General features: G+C 46.3%; 1 protein-coding gene across 4 annotated transcripts in view; it reads left to right on the top strand.

The window, feature by feature from the left end:
- The window catches only part of RB1CC1 (RB1 inducible coiled-coil 1), a 234,092-nt gene that overhangs the window by 181,155 nt on the left and 33,599 nt on the right, over nt 1–19,338 (top strand). For all 4 annotated transcript variants that reach the window (XM_040354194.1, XM_040354196.1, XM_040354193.1 and 1 more), the window contains exons 18-19: nt 3,672–3,720; nt 14,170–14,217. In XM_040354194.1, coding sequence (XP_040210128.1) covers nt 3,672–3,720; nt 14,170–14,217 — 97 coding nt within the window. The remainder of the gene's footprint in view (nt 1–3,671; nt 3,721–14,169; nt 14,218–19,338) is intronic.

Genomic DNA, 19,338 nt, shown 5'->3' with positions numbered 1-19,338 from the left:
TAAATAAAAAAAGAGCCTATGACATCTTACACAGTATGATTTTTTTCCCAAGTCACTCAACAAAGCAGAACTATAGCAGCTGCGGTGTGAAACAAAAAATCCATGCATTCTCTGTTTATCTGTAAACCAAGAACTATCTTTATCATAGGATCATATAGCTATAGACTGTAAAATTCTACTTAGCACAACTATCTGTAAAGTAAAGGGTGAGTGTGAAACCTTTGGTAACAAATGCACATTTCCATTCATGGCTGTCACTTCTGCATTCCAGAAAAAAATGTGATATACTTAAAGAAATGTCACACAAAATTGGCATTGTGTATTCATTCCTCTAATCTAAATTTATAAAAATGTAGCTGTATCACAAAAAAAGTAAGTACACCCCCACATTTTCCACCTTTTCAAATCATGAAATTTAAGGAGTTCCAGGTTAGGTTTGGATGTTTAGCCCAAAAGTTGAGCATTTAATGCTAAAAAAAAAAAAAATTCAGGATTGCACAAATTGAATCTACAGGGGAGGTAGGAAAAGTATTAACCACTTCCAGACTGTCCTATATCACATTTACTATGCAGGATCACGTGTATATATAAGTGATTCTGCACTTCCGCCTACAGAGGGCGTGTGCCACCGGCGTCCCGTTTCTGCTGTGATTAATTATAGCACAAGCCGATTTATGTAAACAAGAAAGAACTCCGTTCTGACAGGGGGAAAGGGATGGATTTTATTTATGTCCCTGCAAAGCAGGGAATAAAATCTATCTGGCCCCCTAGTAAAAGCAGCACATACAGTACACAAAAACATTCCAACGTGGACGTCAAAAGAGTGCAGACTTTCCATCAATATTTTCAAGCTAATGGCCATCCGATTATTAGTAGGTCAGCAAGCTTTAGGAATGACCAACGAGTCAGGCAACACCACAGCCGTGACCTACAGCAATCATTGAAACTAGGATTGTCCCGATACCACTTTTTTAGGACTGAGTACAAGTACCAATACTTTTTTTATGTACTCGCCGATACCAAATACCGATACTTTTTTTAAATGTGTCCCCAACATATGCAGCCATGTCCCCAACATATGCAGCCATGTCCCCAACATATGCAGCCATGTCCCCCCCATATCCAGCCATGTCCCCCCCATATCCAGCCATGTCCCCCCCATATCCAGCCATGTCCCCCACATATGCAGCCATGTCCCCCACATATGCAGCCATGTCCCCCACATATGCAGCCATGTCCCCCACATATGCAGCCATGTCCCCCACATATGCAGCCATGTCCCCCACATATGCAGTCATGTCCCCAACATATGCAGACATGTCCCCAACATATGCAGCCATGTCCCCAACATATGCAGCCATGTCCCCAAACATATGCAGCCATGTCCCCAAACATATGCAGCCATGTCCCCAAACATATGCAGCCATGTCCCCAACATATCCAGCCATGTCCCCAACATATCCAGCCATGTCCCCAAACATATGCAGCCATGTCCCCAAACATATGCAGCCATGTCCCCAAACATATGCAGCCATGTCCTCAAACATTTGCAGCCATGTCCCCAAACATATGCAGCCATGTCCCCCACATATGCAGCCATGTCCCCCACATATGCAACCATGTCCCCCACATATGCAGCCATGTCCCCAAACATATGCAGCCATGTCCCTCACATATGCAGCCATGTCCCCCCATATGCAGCCATGTACCCCCCCATATGCAGCCTTGTCCCCAACATATGCAGCCATGTCCCCCCCATATGCAGCCATGTCCCCCCCATATGCAGCCATGTCCCCCCCATATCCAGCCATGTCCCCCATATATGCAGCCATGTTCCCCACATATGCAGCCATGTCCCCCACATATGCAGCCATGTCCCCCACATATGCAGCCATGTCCCCCACATATGCAGCCATGTCCCCCACATATGCAGCCATGTCCCCCCACATATCCAGCCATGTCCCCCCACATGCAGCCATGTCCCCCGTACCTAAATAATGCTGCTGTCGCGTTAATCACCGCGCGGGGAACATTACAGTCAGCTTTCGTTTGAATAGCTGTTTTCCCCGCCGCACTGTGTATAGAGACACTCCCCCTTGCTCGCGATTGGACAGATCCGTCCAAGGGGGAGTGTCTATGCGCGGCTATTCAAACTAAAGCTGACTTTAATGTTCCCCGCGCCGCGGTGATTAACGTGGCAGCGGCTTTGCGACACACGACGGGGGGGGGTATTCTATTTTGGCATCGGGGGTATTTGCGGGAGTACGAGTACTCCCGCAAATACTCGGTATCGGTCCCGATACTGATATCGGTATCGGGACAACCCTAATTGAAACATCACCAGAAGCCATGCAGTGAAGCAATGTAATTGTGGCTTGGACTGAAAAGCATGTTCCAGCCCTGTCTACAGCCCACATTTCCCAAGTAGACTATCGGCAGGCAGGCTCCCTTCCTCAGTTGTCAGTCCCTGACTTGTCCCTTCACCCTGAAGTGTTCTAGAACATTGGTTTCCATTGGGGGACACTGAGCATAGATCTGTTGGCATTTCACTTTACCAATATTGTGGACAGGTTTGTAGCAAGGATCAGAGACCCAAAGGGCTGTGCAATGGGTGCACTGGTGACCCAGTGGAATCAGTTTCAGCTGATATACCTTCCTTTACCAATTCTAAGTGGATTTGGCAGGTTATCACTAAGTTTTGCACCTTGAAAAAAAGGATTTCTCCATTTCCTGTTAAAATCAAAGTTCACCCTTAACAAAAAATAATAAATTCACATGTTTTTGCAATTAAAATATGTGCATTCATTATTTTTTACACAGGAGGCTGCAGTGAATTGCACCCACAATCCATGGATTCCAATGTCAGGCTTCTACAGCTCTCTGTTCTTCCCTCTTTATGGGTTTTTAGTTACTGTGCTGCAGAAAGTGTCAATAGTCCTCTGTTCACATGTTTGTTAAATTCTACCAGGTGGATGTTCAGACCTTTGTTAATGCCATCTTCATCTCTAAAGTACCTCAAGCCGCTTTTTAAGTTGGGATCCTGGTTCATTTACAGGGACCTGTTCGAAGTGTTTGCTGTGTTGCCAACCCCTTAGTTGCATTCCTTGGAGATGTCCCATAATTTTGATTAATGGAAGCCTGGTTCTGTACTATACAATTAGGAAAAGGGATATTGATTCACCTTTTTTTTTTATATATATTTTTTTTATGAGTACAACACAGGACACCCTTCCCTCAGTCCTGATGTTTTCCTCTGATTGCTTGTAAAAAAAAAAGAAGGGGATTTCTGGTAGTAGGAGGAGTTACTCCAAGAAAATAATTTTATGGGTAAGACAAAGATCCTTATTGTTTTGTTAGGTTGTTATTTCCCAACTGCCTGAACTGATTTATTGGTGGTCCATCCTGAATTGATGGTAAGTCAGAAAACACAGTCACAGCAATCTGAAAGGAAGGGTTCAGACTGTTGACCACTGAGCCAACATTCTGCCTCTTGTAATTTTATTGACCTCATATGATTATACTGTATATAATGTTTTACAGATCCAATTAGGTGATAGAGCACTTTTTATCTACAGCTGCAGTTTCTAAATGCTAACTATTGTTGTTTGTACATACCTTTTTGGAAACATAAAGGAATTTCCTAGGTTTTTAACATGTTCCATTTCTTTTAGTGATACTATGTTATCTGAAGAAAAACAGAAGATATTGCTGCTAGAAAGAGTAAGTAATTGTCCTTGTTTTTTTTTATTATTTATTTTTTTATTAAATCGTTTTTCATTTTTTTTTAAAGAAATGGATATCAATATATACATTATCAGACTTGTGTATATCACCACAGTCTTAAACTTGACCCCCCCCTATTTTGCAATCACCTACAGGTAAGCCTTAATCTAGGCTTACCTGTAGGTGAAAGTTCTACCTGAGGGTTTACAACCACTTTAAGTCCTCCCCTGCATATATTGTCTCTTCAATGGAACATTTCTGATACATTTTCTTTATCGTACATCACGGGACACAGAGCGGCATTCATTACTATATGGGTTATATGGAGTACCTTCAGGTGTAGACACTGGCAATCTCAAACAGGAAATGCCCCTCCCTATATAACCCCCTCCCATAGGAGGAGTACCTCAGTTTTTCCGCCAGTGTCTTAGGTGTTAGTCATGGTTTAGCTTGCCTCCACATCCTTGGGATTAGGTGAGCTAACCGGTTCTGTCCAAAAAAGCCTCAGCGCTAAAGTGGTCAGTAACCGGACCCCAAACCCTTGGGGTATAGCCCATAATGCTTTTCTTTTTAGAGAGCTGGACCCTGGGCCCAGAACTTAGAAACCTTTGGGTGCCTAATGTTTCTGTTGCCAGAGTGCTATATGGGCCCAGGACAGTGGATCCTTCATAGGAACCCAGGGCCTGAAGGTCTAGACATCCCCACCGAGATGGGGGAAGATTGGGCCTCTTGCTTGGCAAAGTCCTGCGGCATGGAGCAGGTAAGTGAGGGGAAAACTTGCGGAACTTGGTTCTTAGCAGGTTTTTTCTGGGGGGTCACAGGGGACATGCCTAAAGTTATGCACTGCATCTGGCAAACTAGTCACATATCATAAAGATAGGATGGCTCTATATGTATTATTCCCCATAAGATGTGACCTCCCTTGTAGTGTTGGAAAAGCATTGAGTGGGGCCTGTGTGATATAAAAGTATATGTGTGTGTCAGAGAGCTGTGCTTACCTGCAAGCCTCCAGGCGATGCTCCATTCAGTCTTCCTCCTCACGGCCTGCAAGGCAGGCAAAACGCTGACCTCCTCATGGTTCCAGGCTGCAGTTTGCTGGAGCAGAGAGGTCCCTTCCTCCCAACCCCACCCCCCCCCTGTCGGGAGGGGCATTTCCTGTTTGAGATTGCTGGGGGGGAAGGGCGGGTCAGTGGCTTAAGGAAGGGGCGGCCCTTCCTTGTTTGTTCCATATAGCTCATTCAATACTTTGGAACTGAGGAGGAAAGACCAGAACGGCAAGCACGGGGCGCCGAGGACACACAGTGGCCAGAAAGAATATTGCAGTCTTCAGAAAGACTGTTTTCAAGCCTAGGAATAGGCTGTTTCTTTTCCATCTCATAGTTTTTCTTGCAATACTACTCAGGGGGACAGAATGTTTTTTCTTTCCTAGATTTGAAAAAAAAAAGATTTTTTTTTGAAAAAAAAAAAAAAAAAGAAAAAAAAAAAAAAAGTGTCATCTAGGGGAGAGGAAGCATTTTTTATCCCCCAAACAGGTGTTTGGGCATTTAACTATTTATAAGTCCCAGGTACCAATAAGTAGCAGGTGTACCTCGGTATTGTACCATGGCATCAAAAAACAAGGGTACAAGAGGTGGGGATTCCCCCAGAGAGTCTGAGGTCTCGGACAAAGCTATGCCGCTGCTTTCCCCACAGGGAGCCTTGGGGCCATCGGGATCTGGGGCTGGAGCTGACGCGGGTCAGTCCAACCCTAAGATGGTCACGGAGGAGGTATTACTCACCTCTTTAAAAGAGATGCAGAAAAGCATGGGTAAAATGATAGCCGCAGCTATGCGGGGCAGTAAGCGGAATAGATCTCCGTCGCCCGAGCGCGGACCCTCAGAAGAGGAGGTCCTTTCCTCAGGGGAATTGGACGACCTCTTGGACAAGGACCAAGTAGGTTCAGGGATCGAAGATCCGGATACAGAGGAGTCTGGGGCAGTCTCCCTGAGGGAGAGCTGGTGGATTCAAGGATTGTCGGACTTGGTCCATAGGGCATTCAACTTGCCAGTACCAGATCTCCAGGTATCGACGGTTTCAGCTTTGGGCTCACTGAGGGCGCCTCAAAGCAATGCTGTGTTTCCGATCCATCCTCTATTAGAGGGAGTTTTGTTCCAAGATTGGAACAAGCCAGATAAGATCTTCTTACCACCTAAGAAGTTCTCTGTCCTATATCCTATGGAAGAAAAATTTTCCAAAAGATGGGCTACTCCTGCAGTGGACGCAGCCATCTCATGTGTTAACAAATCGTTAACATGCCCTGTAGAAAACATACAGGTGTTCAAGGATCCAGTTGATAAGCGCTTGGAAGCACTACTTAAGAACTCCTTCACTACTGCAGGGGCAGTAGTACAGCCAGCTGTGGCTGCGATTGGGGTCGCTCAAGCATTATCGGATCAATTTAAGCAGATGCTTAAACTTATTCCTGCCCAGCAGGCAGAAGAATTTTCGGATGTCCCTAAGGCCATATGTTTTACGGTAGACGCAATCAAGGATTCTATCCAGCAAGCGTCACGTTTATCGTTATCCCTTATCCATATGAGAAGACTCTTATGGTTAAAAAGCTGGGAGGCTGAGCCCCCATGCAAGAAGCTCCTGGTAGGGTTCCCCTTCCATGGAGGACGACTCTTCGGAGAAGACCTAGATAAATACATTCAGACCATTTCAAACGGCAAGAGTACTCTCTTGCCAACTAAGAAGAAGGTTCAGGGGCCTGCGTTTAAACGACAGTATTCCCCTGGGCAGGGGCCCTCTAATGCCAAGCAGTATCGACGGCCTCCTGCAAAAGCAAACTTCGGCTTCAACAGCAAATCACAAGGACAGGCTGTTAGAGGCAAAAGGCAGTGGTTTCGCAAACCAGCAAAACCAGCCCCCAAGCCAACCTTATGAAGGGGCGCCCCCACCCACGAAGGTGGGGGGAAGGCTGCGACTCTTTTCAGAGATTTGGGAAGCCAGCATTCCCGACGAGTGGGTACGGTCTTCCGTGGCCACAGGCTACAAATTAGATTTCCTAAGGTTTCCTCCTCCTCATTTCCAGGAGTCGAGGATTCCAAACGATCCGCCTCGGATTCCGGCCAGTCCTGGAACAGGGGCTGGGTTTCTACTCCAACCTATTCATCATCCCAAAATCCAATGGAGATGTCAGGCCAATTTTGGACCTAAAGATGGTAAATGCATATCTAAAGATCCGCTCATTTCGGATGGAATCCGTGCGGTCAGCAGCTGCCACACTCCAGAAGGACGACTTCATGGCGTCCATAGACATAAAGGATCCCTACCTTCATGTTCCAATTTATCAGCCACATCAAAGATATCTACGCTTCATGGTGGCTTCGCGTCACTTCCAATTCGTGGCGCTTCCCTTCGGGTTGGCTACGGCCCCCCGGGTGTTCACGAAGGTCCTAGCTCCGATCCTAGCCAAGCTAAGGATCCAAGGGGTCACGATCCTAGCATACCTGGACGACCTCCTAGTCATAGACCACTCGTCTCCCGGCTTGGAGCGAGCAGTGGCCCTCACGGTCCAATACCTCGAGAGGTTCGGCTGGGTCCTAAATCGAGAAAAGTCAGCTTTCCAGCCCACAAGGCAGTTGGAATATCTCGGCATGAGATTAGACACAGAACAACAAGGAGTGTTCCTACCTCTGAGGAAGGTAAAAGCCATCAAGGAATTAATCCTACTGGTTCTAAGCAAGAAAGAACCGACTATTCGCCTATGTATGAGGTTACTAGGCAAGATGGTGGCCACGTTCGAGGCGGTACCATACGCCCAGAGCCACACTCGCATCCTACAGGCAGCCATCCTGTCAGCATGGAGCAGAAGGCCACAGGCCTTGGATATCCCGTTGCCGCTCTTATCAAGAGTCCGACAAAGTCTGTGTTGGTGGTTAGACCCTCAGAATCTACTGAAGGGGAAGTCTTTCAGCCCAGTGGCTTGGAAGATAGTGACCACAGACGCCAGCCTGACGGGCTGGGGAGCAATTTTGGATGGTTGCACTCGCCAAGGTACTTGGGCAAAGCCAGAGAAGCAGTTGCCCATCAACATCTTGGAGCTCAGAGCTGCTCGACTAGCCCTCAGGGCTTGGACGTCAAAATTGCAGGGGTTCCCGGTGAGAATTCAATCAGACAATGCCACGGCCGTGGCATACATAAATCACCAAGGGGGAACCAGGAGTCAAGCCGCTCAGAGAGAGGTGAGCTTGATTCTCCTATGGGCAGAGGCGCATGTGCCCTGCATATCGGCAATATTCATTCCAGGAGTGGACAACTTTCAGGCGGACTTCTTAAGCCGCCAGACTCTATGGCCGGGGGAATGGTCTCTGCATCCACAAGTCTTTCAAGCACTCTGCCAAAGATGGGGAGTGCCGGACGTGGATATCATGGCATCGAGACTCAACAAGAAACTAGACAGGTTCATATCCCGCTCAAGGGATCCGATGGCCTGCGGAACCGATGCGTTGGTTTGCCCTTGGCATCAGTTCAAACTTCTTTATGCGTTTCCCCCGCTCCAGTTACTACCCCGCCTGCTGCGCAGGATCCGGGTGGAACACATACCAGTCATCCTGGTAGCTCCAGCATGGCCCAGAAGGGCATGGTACTCACTCATCCTAAAGATGGTAGTGGGAGACCCTTGGACTCTTCCTCTACGGCCAGACCTGCTATCGCAAGGTCCGATCCTCCACCCTGCCTTACGGCATCTAAATTTGACGGCCTGGAAGCTGAATCCCTGATTCTCAGGGGTAGAGGTCTGTCTCAGAAAGTAGTCTCTACCCTAATCAGAGCCAGGAAACCGGTCTCTAGGGTGATTTATTACAGGGTCTGGAAGGCCTATGTAGGCTGGTGTGAGTCCAAGCGATGGCTTTCTCGCAAATTTACCATCGATAGAGTATTAAGTTTTCTCCAGCTAGGAGTGGATAAAGGATTGGCATTAAGCACAATCAAAGGACAGATTTCTGCTCTGTCAGTGTGGTTTCAGCGGCCGCTGGCCACCCACTCGCTGGTTAAGACCTTCCTTCAAGGGGTCTTGCGTATTAGACCTCCAGTTAAATCCCCGCTTTGTCCGTGGGATTTAAATCTTGTTCTGTCAAGTTTACAGAAACAACCGTTTGAGCCGTTGGCTGAAATTCCTTTGGTTCTACTGACAAGGAAGTTAGTATTTTTGGTTGCCATAGTTTCCGCAAGAAGAGTTTCGGAGCTAGCGGCCTTATCCTGTAAGGAACCATATCTTGTTTTTCATAAGGACAGGGTCGTTCTCCGCCCTCATCCTTCCTTCCTACCGAAGGTCATATCCAGTTTTCATTTGAACCAGGATTTGGTATTACCATCCTTCTTCCCTAAACCTACTTCCAGAAAGGAAGGGTTGCTGCATACCTTGGATATTGTCAGGGCCATGAAGGCCTATCTTAAAGCTACAAAGAAGATCCGGAAAACAGATGTGCTGTTCATTCTACCGGATGGGCCCAAGAAGGGGCAGGCAGCTGCAAAGTCCACCATTTCTAGGTGGATTAAGCAATTAATCACTCAGGCCTACGGCTTGAAAGGGTTGCCTCCTCCAGTATCATTAAAGGCTCATTCTACTAGAGCCATGGGCGCCTCCTGGGCAGCACACCACCAGATCTCTATGGCTCAAGTTTGCAAGGCGGCAACCTGGTCTTCTGTCCACACGTTTACAAAATTCTACAAGTTGGACGTAAGAAGGAATACTGATACTGCCTTCGGGCAGGCAGTGCTGCAGGCTGCAGTTTGAGACCCTCGGATTCCGGGGGCTCCTCTTTTTTGAGTTAAATTTAAAATTTAAAATTATTTTTCTCAACTAAGTTGGATTTATTATGATTTGAGTATATCTCTAAATTAAATCCTTTTGTCTTGGAGATGTTCTCCCTCCCCTCATTGTAAGCATTGCTTTGGGACATCCCATATAGTAATGAATGCCGCTCTGTGTCCCGTGATGTACGATAAAGAAAAAGAGATTTTTAATACAGCTTACCTGTAAAATCTTTTTCTTGGAGTACATCACGGGACACAGAGCTCCCACCCCTCTTTTTTGAGGACCATTTTGGGAGGCATACTGCTTGCTACAAAACTGAGGTACTCCTCCTATGGGAGGGGGTTATATAGGGAGGGGCATTTCCTGTTTGAGATTGCCAGTGTCTACACCTGAAGGTACTCCATATAACCCATATAGTAATGAATGCCGCTCTGTGTCCCGTGATGTACTCCAAGAAAAAGATTTTACAGGTAAGCTGTATTAAAAATCTCTTTTTTAGTATCCATTCCTTCACACTTGGGATTTTTTGTGTTCGCCAGTACCTGGGATTTAGGCCTTTAGCTGCATTTAATGGGTGTGGTACTAGAGATATCTTATATTATGCTATAGATTTGTTAGTTTTATGAAATCAACATCCCAAGGGTTCGGCCTTCTTATGCTCCCCTGTTATTTCCTTGATAGCTTCGATAATTCTCCTCCAGATAGCCTGTATCTTAGTACATTCCCACCACAAGTGCGCAAAGATTCCCAGGGAACCGCATCACCTCCATAGAGAGGATACGTCTGTCCCGAAGCCCTGCGCACTCAGCGGGGTCACATACCATCTAGCCAACAGTTTAAAGCTCATTTCTGTTTTCTTTGCGTCCTTTAAAGAAAATCATGCAAATTTTAGTATTCTTCTCTTCTGGTGCTCATTTAATCTTACCCCCAGATCCTGCTCCCATTTCCCCATATAGGGCAAGAACTCTGGTTCTGTTTCTTTCGCTAGTACCTTATATATTTTGGAAATGCTGTGCTGAACACTAGGCGGGGAGCTGAACAATTTTTCTAATGACTTAAATTTATCTTTTCCACGTAATGGTTGTGGCAATGTCTGTACAAAGTGCTGTATTTGTGCATATCCCCATTTATCTATTGGCATACTAACCTATTTTTGGTTCAATTAAAAAAATGAATAAATCCTATCCCCTACCATCACATCTTGTAATTGTATTATCTCCCGTTTTGCCCATCTACCAAAAAAATTCAAATCCTCTTTCCCGATTGTGAAGTTATTTGTATCCAGAGCTTTTTTTCGCAGAAAATAGGTGCATGAACTCAACTATGACCCGTTCAGATTTCACAAACAGTTGAAGGGTCTTAAAGGGGCATTAAATACCAGGATTGCATTACATACAGAGTACAGAGTTCAGGGGGTTACACACAGAGTGCAGAGCTGTCACTTGTAGACACAGAAACCAGACTTCTGTTTTTACAAGTGATTGTGGTGAGCAGGCACCAGAGGGTCTGAGCCAGAGGTGGTGGAACCGAGTTCCCCCAAGTTCCCCCTGAAAAAAAGCCCTGTTTGTATCTATTAATGAAATCAAAGGTGAATTGTGCTCCTAATGATGGTGCCTACACAGGCTATCCCATATTCTAAAAACATTTTCTGTCACTGGAATTGTGCTATTTGCTAAATCTCAATCTAATCGTAGAATCCAAACCATCTTGCCTAAATCTACTTTACTTTGTGCAAACTCTATCTCAACCCAACTTTTATTTTTATTATTATGTTCTTTAGCCAATACAGCATCTGAAATAATTAGCCTTATTTAGTGCCTTCATTGAAGTTGTTAATTTATTTCCGAGGTACCTCAATTCTTCTTTACACCACGGAAAGGTAAACATAGGCTGAATTGCCAGCTTCTCACTCAGTGCCACTGTTATATTTAAAATATCTGATTTAGATGTGTTAATTTGCATCCATAGACACAGAATGCCCGACTCGGCCCCTGCTCCCCGGCTCTTGTGTCCTTAGATTTGATTGACAGCAGCAGGAGCCAATGGGTGGCCAGTCAGTGTCAGAAGTTTTTTTTCACCTTAAAGTGGATGTAAACCCACTCATCCTTTCTAAACTACTGCCATAGTGCTAATCTATAAGGATATACATGGCTACTGCATGTATCCTTACATGTCAAATGTCTCCCCTCGGTGGGTGGAGTTGTGATGTCAGTAGACTCCTCGCCCTCCTCTACACTCCCCTTGTCAACATGCATTTTTTCCTGTGTATTCCTCACACTAAATTCTACTAGGATCACCAACATCCAGTCAAAATCCAGAAAAGTAACCACATGACTTCAGAAAAGGAGTGGGGGGTGAGAATTAAAAAATAATGCCTGTCTCCAGGCTAGTGCATGAGATATGTAAATAACCTGTCACTCACAGCAAGGGGGCGGAACGGACTAAGGTTTTTCTCTGTAAGTCCGTTTTATTTCATTGAACAATAAAAGAGGATTGCTCAGAGCTGGATTAATTTTGTGGCAAGACTGGACACAGATGATAGGAAATCTTATACTGTACATTGTGACATAAAAAAAAAAAAATGGGTTTACATCCACTTTAATTCATAGGATGCATTACGGTGAAAAAACATGAGGGTTTACAACCCCTTTAAGCTTTTTCTCTTCTGTTTTCACCTGGTGATATGACCAGGTAACGTCTGTATTAGACGGTCCCCACTCTGGGTGACAGAGCCCTAGGGTGCCTTTGGACTGCAGCATTGTTAATTTGGGGGGAGGAGAGTATTAGATGTATAAGCAGATTTAAATAAACTAACAAATGGATGCCAAATCTGGCTCACACTGGAGTTACACAAGCAATTGCATGCCTTTGGGATAAGGGTTTTTATATGCATAAATAAGTTGATCATTGTACGCACCCCTGTCAGTGGTAAATGGATTGTCTCAACACTCTAATTGCTACATTTCCAGGACAGCTTTATCTGTTGAAAGAAAACAGATTTTACTGGCCAAATCACCAGGGGGAAAAAAAACTAAAAAAGAAAATAAATGCAGCCACCACAATAGGAATTGTTAAGCTACAATATAATAAATGTGTGATTTTGGGTATAAAAATACTAAGGGGTTTGTTTACTAAAGGAAAATCCACTTTGCACTGTAAGTACACTTGGAAGTGCAGTCGCTGTAGATCTGAGCGGGACATGCAAGGAAAATAAAAAACAGCATTTTTGTTTGCATGTGATTGGATGATAGAAAACAGCAGAGCTTCCCCGATAGGACCCCCCACCCGCTAGAAGGCAAGGACGTACATGTACGCCCATTTGGCTGTACGTGCCATTCTGTGGACGTACATATACATGCGGCGGTCGGGAAGTGGTTAAAACCCGCCTGTTGAATCATGAAGAGCAATTCATTTGTTAAGTAGTCCCATCTGATACAGTATTTCAGAATCCACGACTCTCATAAAAGACTCTGAGCATTCCTTCAATGTTCCTATGGTAATCGAGAGCTGCTGCGCTGCAAATGTAGCCATTATTTGTGGCCCTTTTATAAGATGTTTACAGAAGTTACATAACCAATCAAGGTATATAATAAGTGTGTTGTTATGCTTTAACAGACACTCTCAATACCAATTATTCTAAATATATCTGTATTGGTTTATAATATGACAACCAACATATTATTGCACAGAATGAAAATGCAATTTGTTATTTGTCACCTCTGTGCCTGGCCACCACAGACATAAGATTTGACAATTTTTTGTTACTGACTTGCATATTTTGGAGAAATGAGAATGGCACTTGTTCAGTATGAATTCTCCATTCCCTTCACATAGTTTGGGGCTTGTCAGACCCCATTATTTTGGTCTGTTGTGGTACATTAGGCAGCCCATTTAAATGAATAGGCTGCCTTTAAAGAAGTACAGACAAAGCTCATTTGACTGTACTTCTGTGGATCACCGGAGTGCAGAACAAACTTCTAAAGGCCCGCTGATGTCACAGAGCGGATCCAGGCTCAGGCATGATCACGACCATATGGTCAGGATCCGCCCACATGCCTTGACCGGCACCCAGCTTGCCTCCCTGAGAGCCTGAGCCGTCCGCTCCTACCCCCTCCACAGCCCAGCACTCCAGTGAGCGTGGGGGGCAGAGCAGAGTGCAGTGACTGACCGATCAGCGGTGTTGGATCACTCGGTTCTTAGTGTTAGAGCCAGCGGGGGACAGATGCAGCATCAGACCGATGCCTCATCCACTAAGGTAAGGTAAGTAAAAACAACAAACCCATACTTCTGTATGTAACATAACATAAAGTGTGTGTGTGTGTGTGTTAAATACCTACAATGCAATGTACCGGACTTGGGTGAGTAGGTACTTATCATCTTTACAAGCCTGTGGTCGCAATCAACTTGCTATTATTTAGCATTGCTTGTTTTGTTGTCTGTATACAGTATGTGTTGGGGGTTGTACAATTGGATGGTATTTCTGTTCCTTGAGATATTGCAGAGTTGCTTTGATTGGCTTTTGCATTCCTTTTGACTTTAATGAGGCAGAAAAGCAAACAAAAGCCTGTTTAGAAAAGTCCTTATGAATTTCAGTTTACTGATTTTATTTTTTTATAATTTGAAATTATTCTTTATTTTGTATTCAGACACTGCAATTAAAAGAAGAAGAAAATAAGCGACTGAATCAGAGGCTGGTAAGTTTATAAAATATGTTGTGTTAGTTATAAATTTGAGCATCAGGTCCATGGTATTACTTACCCTAATATTACTGATTTAAGCTGAGCTTGCCTGATGTCCTCTGCATGTGACCTAAGATTCTCAAATCACAAAAACTGCCTCATAGCTCAGTCATGTCAGCAATTCCACATGAATTGTGACATAATCATCTTATTTCTTAGCTAACCTTTCTTGGCTGTGAATATTGACAGCCCTTAATGTTGCCTCGTTTTCCCACGGCCGGCGGTCAAAATGTTCCTATCCTCAATGCAATTCTTCCACGTCCAGTAGAGGGAGGTTGAAGCTCACCTAAAAATAAATAAATAATTGCAATAAGCATATATTGATTGGTTATAGTTATAGTGTCTACAAACGATGGGAAAGATTTATGTCTTTTTTTTTTTTTTTTACTAGTAATGGCGGTGATCTGCAATTTTTATCGGGACTGCGACATTATGGCGGACAGATCGGACACTTTTGACACATTTTGGGACCATTGACATTTATACAGCAATCAATGCTATAAAAATACACTGGTTACTGTGTGTCAGAAACCATAAATCAGACTAAGACAGAAGTACAGTTAAATCACACTTGTTTAATAATAAAAAGGTAAACAGAGTAAGCGTAGTCAAAACATAGCCAGAGTTCAGTAGCCGGATCGGGTAGTCAGCCAAGCCAATGTCAGAGAGCCAGCAAACATAGTAGTACAACAAGCAGGATCTGTAGCCAGAAGGATCGTAAGCTAAGCAAGTCTTTAACAGGAACGCAGGAGACAGTCTCTGTGATCTTGACAAAGGCGAAGGCAGTGAGCAAATGAACTGGAAGGCTTTAAGTAGGCAGCTGAAGCTGAAGAGCAGGATCATCAACAGGTGGATCACTGTGGAGAGATGGGAGCTGGCAATTGGCTGACAGCTGAGCTGCTAGCACAGAGAAGGAAGGGCTGAGCCCAGCCCTGACACTGTGTAATTGTCACTGGCAGGGAAGTGGTTAACACCAGGGGGGATCAAGGGGTTAACTGTGTTCCCTTGTATGTGTTCTAACTGGTGGGGGGATAGGAGTGACTAGAGGAGATGACAGATTGTTGTTCCTAGCTAGTAGGAACACGCAATATGTCTCTCCTCACAGAACAGGCATGTGTGTGTTTACACACACACGTGCCTGTTCTGGCTCTCGTGCCCGCGATCACACTTGGCCAGCGTTCATCGCGACGGCCGGCCACGTGCATCAGTTCCCTCGCAGTGCAGCAGGCGCGCGCCTGCTATCCCCGCTTAAAGGGCCGGCGTACAGCTACGACAGCTCGCGGGAACATGCCGACCTGCCGCAGTATGATGACGGCGGTTGGTCGGCAAGCAGTTAAAGTGTCACTAAACCCACATCGTAAAAAAAACGCTGTATTAACCACTTAAGGACCCCTTCACGCTGATATACGTCAGCAGAATGGCACGGCTGGGCACATCAACGTATAGGTACGTTGTCCTTTAAGCCCAGCAGCGGGGTCGCGGGCGTGCGGCACGCGCCCGCAACCCGGTCCGAAGCTCCGTGACCGCGGGACTCGCGGACGCGATCGCCGCTGGAGTCCCGCGATCGGTCCCCGAAGCTGAAGAACTGGGAGAGCCGTGTGTAAACACGGCTTCCCCGTTCTTCACTGTGGCTCTGTCATCGATCGTGTCATCCCTTTTATAGGGGGACACAATCGATGACATCACACCTACAGCCACACCCCCCTACAGTATTCAACACACTTCAGGGAACACATAACCCCAACAGCGACCCCTGTGGTTAACTCCCAAACTGCAACTGTCATTTTCACAATGAACAATGCATTTTAAATGCATTTTCTTTATCGTACATCACGGGACACAGAGCAGCATAGCCATTACATATGGGTTATATAGTGTACCTTCAGGTGATGGACACTGGCACTCTCCGACAGGAAGTTCCCTCCCTATATAACCCCCACCCATAGTGGGAGTACCTCAGTTTTTTCGCCAGTGTCTTAGGTGTTGGTGCACGTTGAAGGTTGTGCCTGCAGTTTGTCCTTGGGACCAGGGCCAGCCGACCGGATCCGTCCAAGGTGCTTCATAGCCAAAGTGGACGGTACCCGGGCCCCAATTCGTGGATGGGGTTTTGCCTATAATGCCTCTCCTTGGAGGGCTGGACTCTGGGTTCCAGGACTGGGTTTTTTAACCTATGGATACCTGCTGCCAGTAGTGCTGTATAGGTCCAGGTGTGTGGTGTTCCTGACTTGGACCCCGGTCCCTGAAGGTCTATGACCATACCCACGGTGAAGGGGGAAGATTGGGCCTCTTGCATGAGCAATACCCTGCGGCGTGGAAAGGTAAGCGGGGGGCCTACGGAACTTGGTTTGTCAGTGGGCTCCCCACAGGGGACTCTGGGGAAAAGCCTTTTTTATGCCTCTGTGCATGGGCTAAAGAGAAACCACAAAGTCTGCATGACTGGATGGCTCAAACACCCAGGTATACTGTTCCTCTGGCTGGGCTAATACACTGCTGCTGCTGCTACAAGGTGTTTTTGCTCCATGAAATGTAAAGGGGAGCATGTCAGGTTTAAATTACTTACTTCCTGATGTCTGTGTGTCTCCAGCAGCTCCCGGGCTCCTCTCCCCACATGGATTCTGCTTCCTGCTTCCTGTAGAGCGGCGTCGGGAGCGCGCGCGTGCCTGCGCACTGTTATAGGCGCCGACGCTGCGTGGAGGGGGCGGGGGACGCCCAGGGAGTTCCCTCCCCTCTGTACATCAGAGGGAAAACTCTATTTAGCCTGTCAGTTTGCTGAAGGCTGTGAAGGGACACGGAGCAGCGATGCTGAGCTGAGCAGGATAGGTTTGCCTATGTTATGCTGACACAGTGACACCTAGTGGCCGTTTTTTTGTACACACCTTGCTAAAGAGCTGTTTAAGCTCAGATTTTCTCTGAAAAGCCGGTGTACTAAGTAGCAGTCAGAGTACTTAGTATTTGGTACTCTCTTAGCCCAGCAGTAAGGGAAGCAATATTAGGATATGATTAAGCCCTTGGGGCTCAATATTGCTATCTCTTGTTAGGTTTTGGGAAGTTTAGTTTCTGTCTAACATTACCCTAGCCTAATTTTCTTCCTCATTTATTTAAATGTGTGTTTTTCTCCAGCTATTACAGTTAGTTGTATATTAGCGGAGTATCTCAGATTTGTTTATTATGGCTCCTAAGGGTGCAGGGAACGCTAAAAATGCTAAAGGTATTAAAAAGCCGAAGGGTTCCCCATCGGGCTCGGAGGATATTTCCCAGAATCCACCTGCCCCTACCTCCCCGGAGGATCCGGAGGTTGCTGCCCTGGGTGAGCCATCAGGGTTGCTAGGTGCTATGGCGGGCCCTATTCAACCAACTCCTTCCTATGTCACGGAAGAGATGTTAGCCTCCACCTTGGGTGGATTTGAAAAAAGGATGGCCGCTCTTATTACGGCCTCTTTATCCGGGAAGAAGCGGGCTAGGTCCCCGTCTCCCAGGTTTGAATCTCCTGAGGAAGATGTCCTTTCCACTGAGGAATTGGAAGATACAGGAGACCAGGCTGAGGATCACCTGGACCATTTAGGTTCTGAAGATTCTACTATAGAAGAACCTTTTTCAGCTTCTCACGCAGAAAAATTGTGGGTTCAGTCCTTAACGGATATGGTGCGGTCAGCTTTTAAAATGCCTTTGCCTCAGCCTCTGGCCTCCGCTGTGTCCTCATTGGGCTCCCTAAAAGCGCCCCAAGCCAACCTGGTGTTCCCGGTCCATCCTTTGTTAAAGGACCTGATATTTCAGGACTGGGTTAAGCCAGACAGGATTTTTTTTGCCTCCTAAAAGGTTCGCAGTTATGTACCCTTTAGAGGAGGAGTTTTCGAAAAAATGGGCTGTCCCCACTGTTGACGCAGCCATATCATGTGTCAATAAAGCTTTAACGTGTCCAGTGGACAATATTCACATGTTTAAAGATCCTGTGGATAAAAGGCTTGAGACCTTACTGAAGGCATCCTTTGCCACAGCGGGGGCAGTGGTCCAGCCAGCTGTAGCTGCCATTGGCGTCTGCCAGGCTTTAAAGGACCAGGCCAAGCAGGCCCTAAAGGACCTCCCGGCTCAACAGGCTCAGGACTTAGCCGATCTACCTAGAGCTTTATGTTTCGCGGTAGACGCTATCAAGGATTCAATCCAACAGGCGTCCCGCCTATCCCTGTATTTGGTTCACATGAGAAGATTACTTTGGTTAAAGAACTGGTCTGCAGAAACCCCCTGCAAAAAACTCCTTACAGGATTCTCCTTTCAAGGAGAGAGATTGTTTGGAGAAGATCTTGACAAATATATTCAAAAGATCTCTAGTGGTAAGAGCACCCTTTTGCCGGTTAAGAAAAGGTTCCGAGGTCCCTCTTTTAAGCGCCCAACCTCTCCAGTTCCAGGGCCCTCATTCTCTAGGCAGTATCGACAGCCTCCTGGACGCGCATCTGCAAACAGGCCACAAGGGCAAGCTGCAGGGAACAAGAGACCGTGGAACCGTAAGCCGGTTAAGGCTGCCCCTAAGGCAGCCTTGTGAAGGGGCGCCCCCACTCTCTCGAGTGGGGGGAAGACTCCGGTTATTCTCGGAGTTGTGGGGGGCCCAAGTTACCGACCAATGGGTTCTGTCCTCAGTGACTCAGGGGTACAAGCTGGAGTTTCGGGAGTTCCCCCCTCCTCACTTTCAAACGTCAAGACTTCCAGGCGACCCTCAAAGACAGGCATCACTTCTGTCCGCCCTAGAGCGACTCCTATCTCAAGGAGTGATTATGGAAGTACCAGCAGGGGAGCAAGGACAAGGGTTTTACTCAAACCTCTTCGTTGTCCCGAAGCCAAACGGCGGATGTCAGGCCTATACTGGACCTAAAGTCATTAAACCGCTTTTTAAGAGTCCGGTCCTTTCGAATGGAGTCCATTCGTTCGGTGGTGGCCGCCCTCCAAGGAAAGGAGTTCTTGGCCTCCATCGATATAAAGGACGCATACCTGCACGTTCCGATTTTCCCAGGCCATTACAGGTATCTGCGTTTTGCCCTAAACTATCGGCATTATCAGTTCGTGGCTCTTCCGTTCGGACTAGCC

The sequence above is a fragment of the Rana temporaria genome, chromosome 5 (genome assembly GCF_905171775.1).
Source record: "Rana temporaria chromosome 5, aRanTem1.1, whole genome shotgun sequence".
Taxonomy (NCBI): domain Eukaryota; kingdom Metazoa; phylum Chordata; class Amphibia; order Anura; family Ranidae; genus Rana; species Rana temporaria.
The sequence above is the reverse complement of the archived record's forward strand: the minus strand, read 5'-3'. Positions and strand labels throughout refer to the sequence as shown.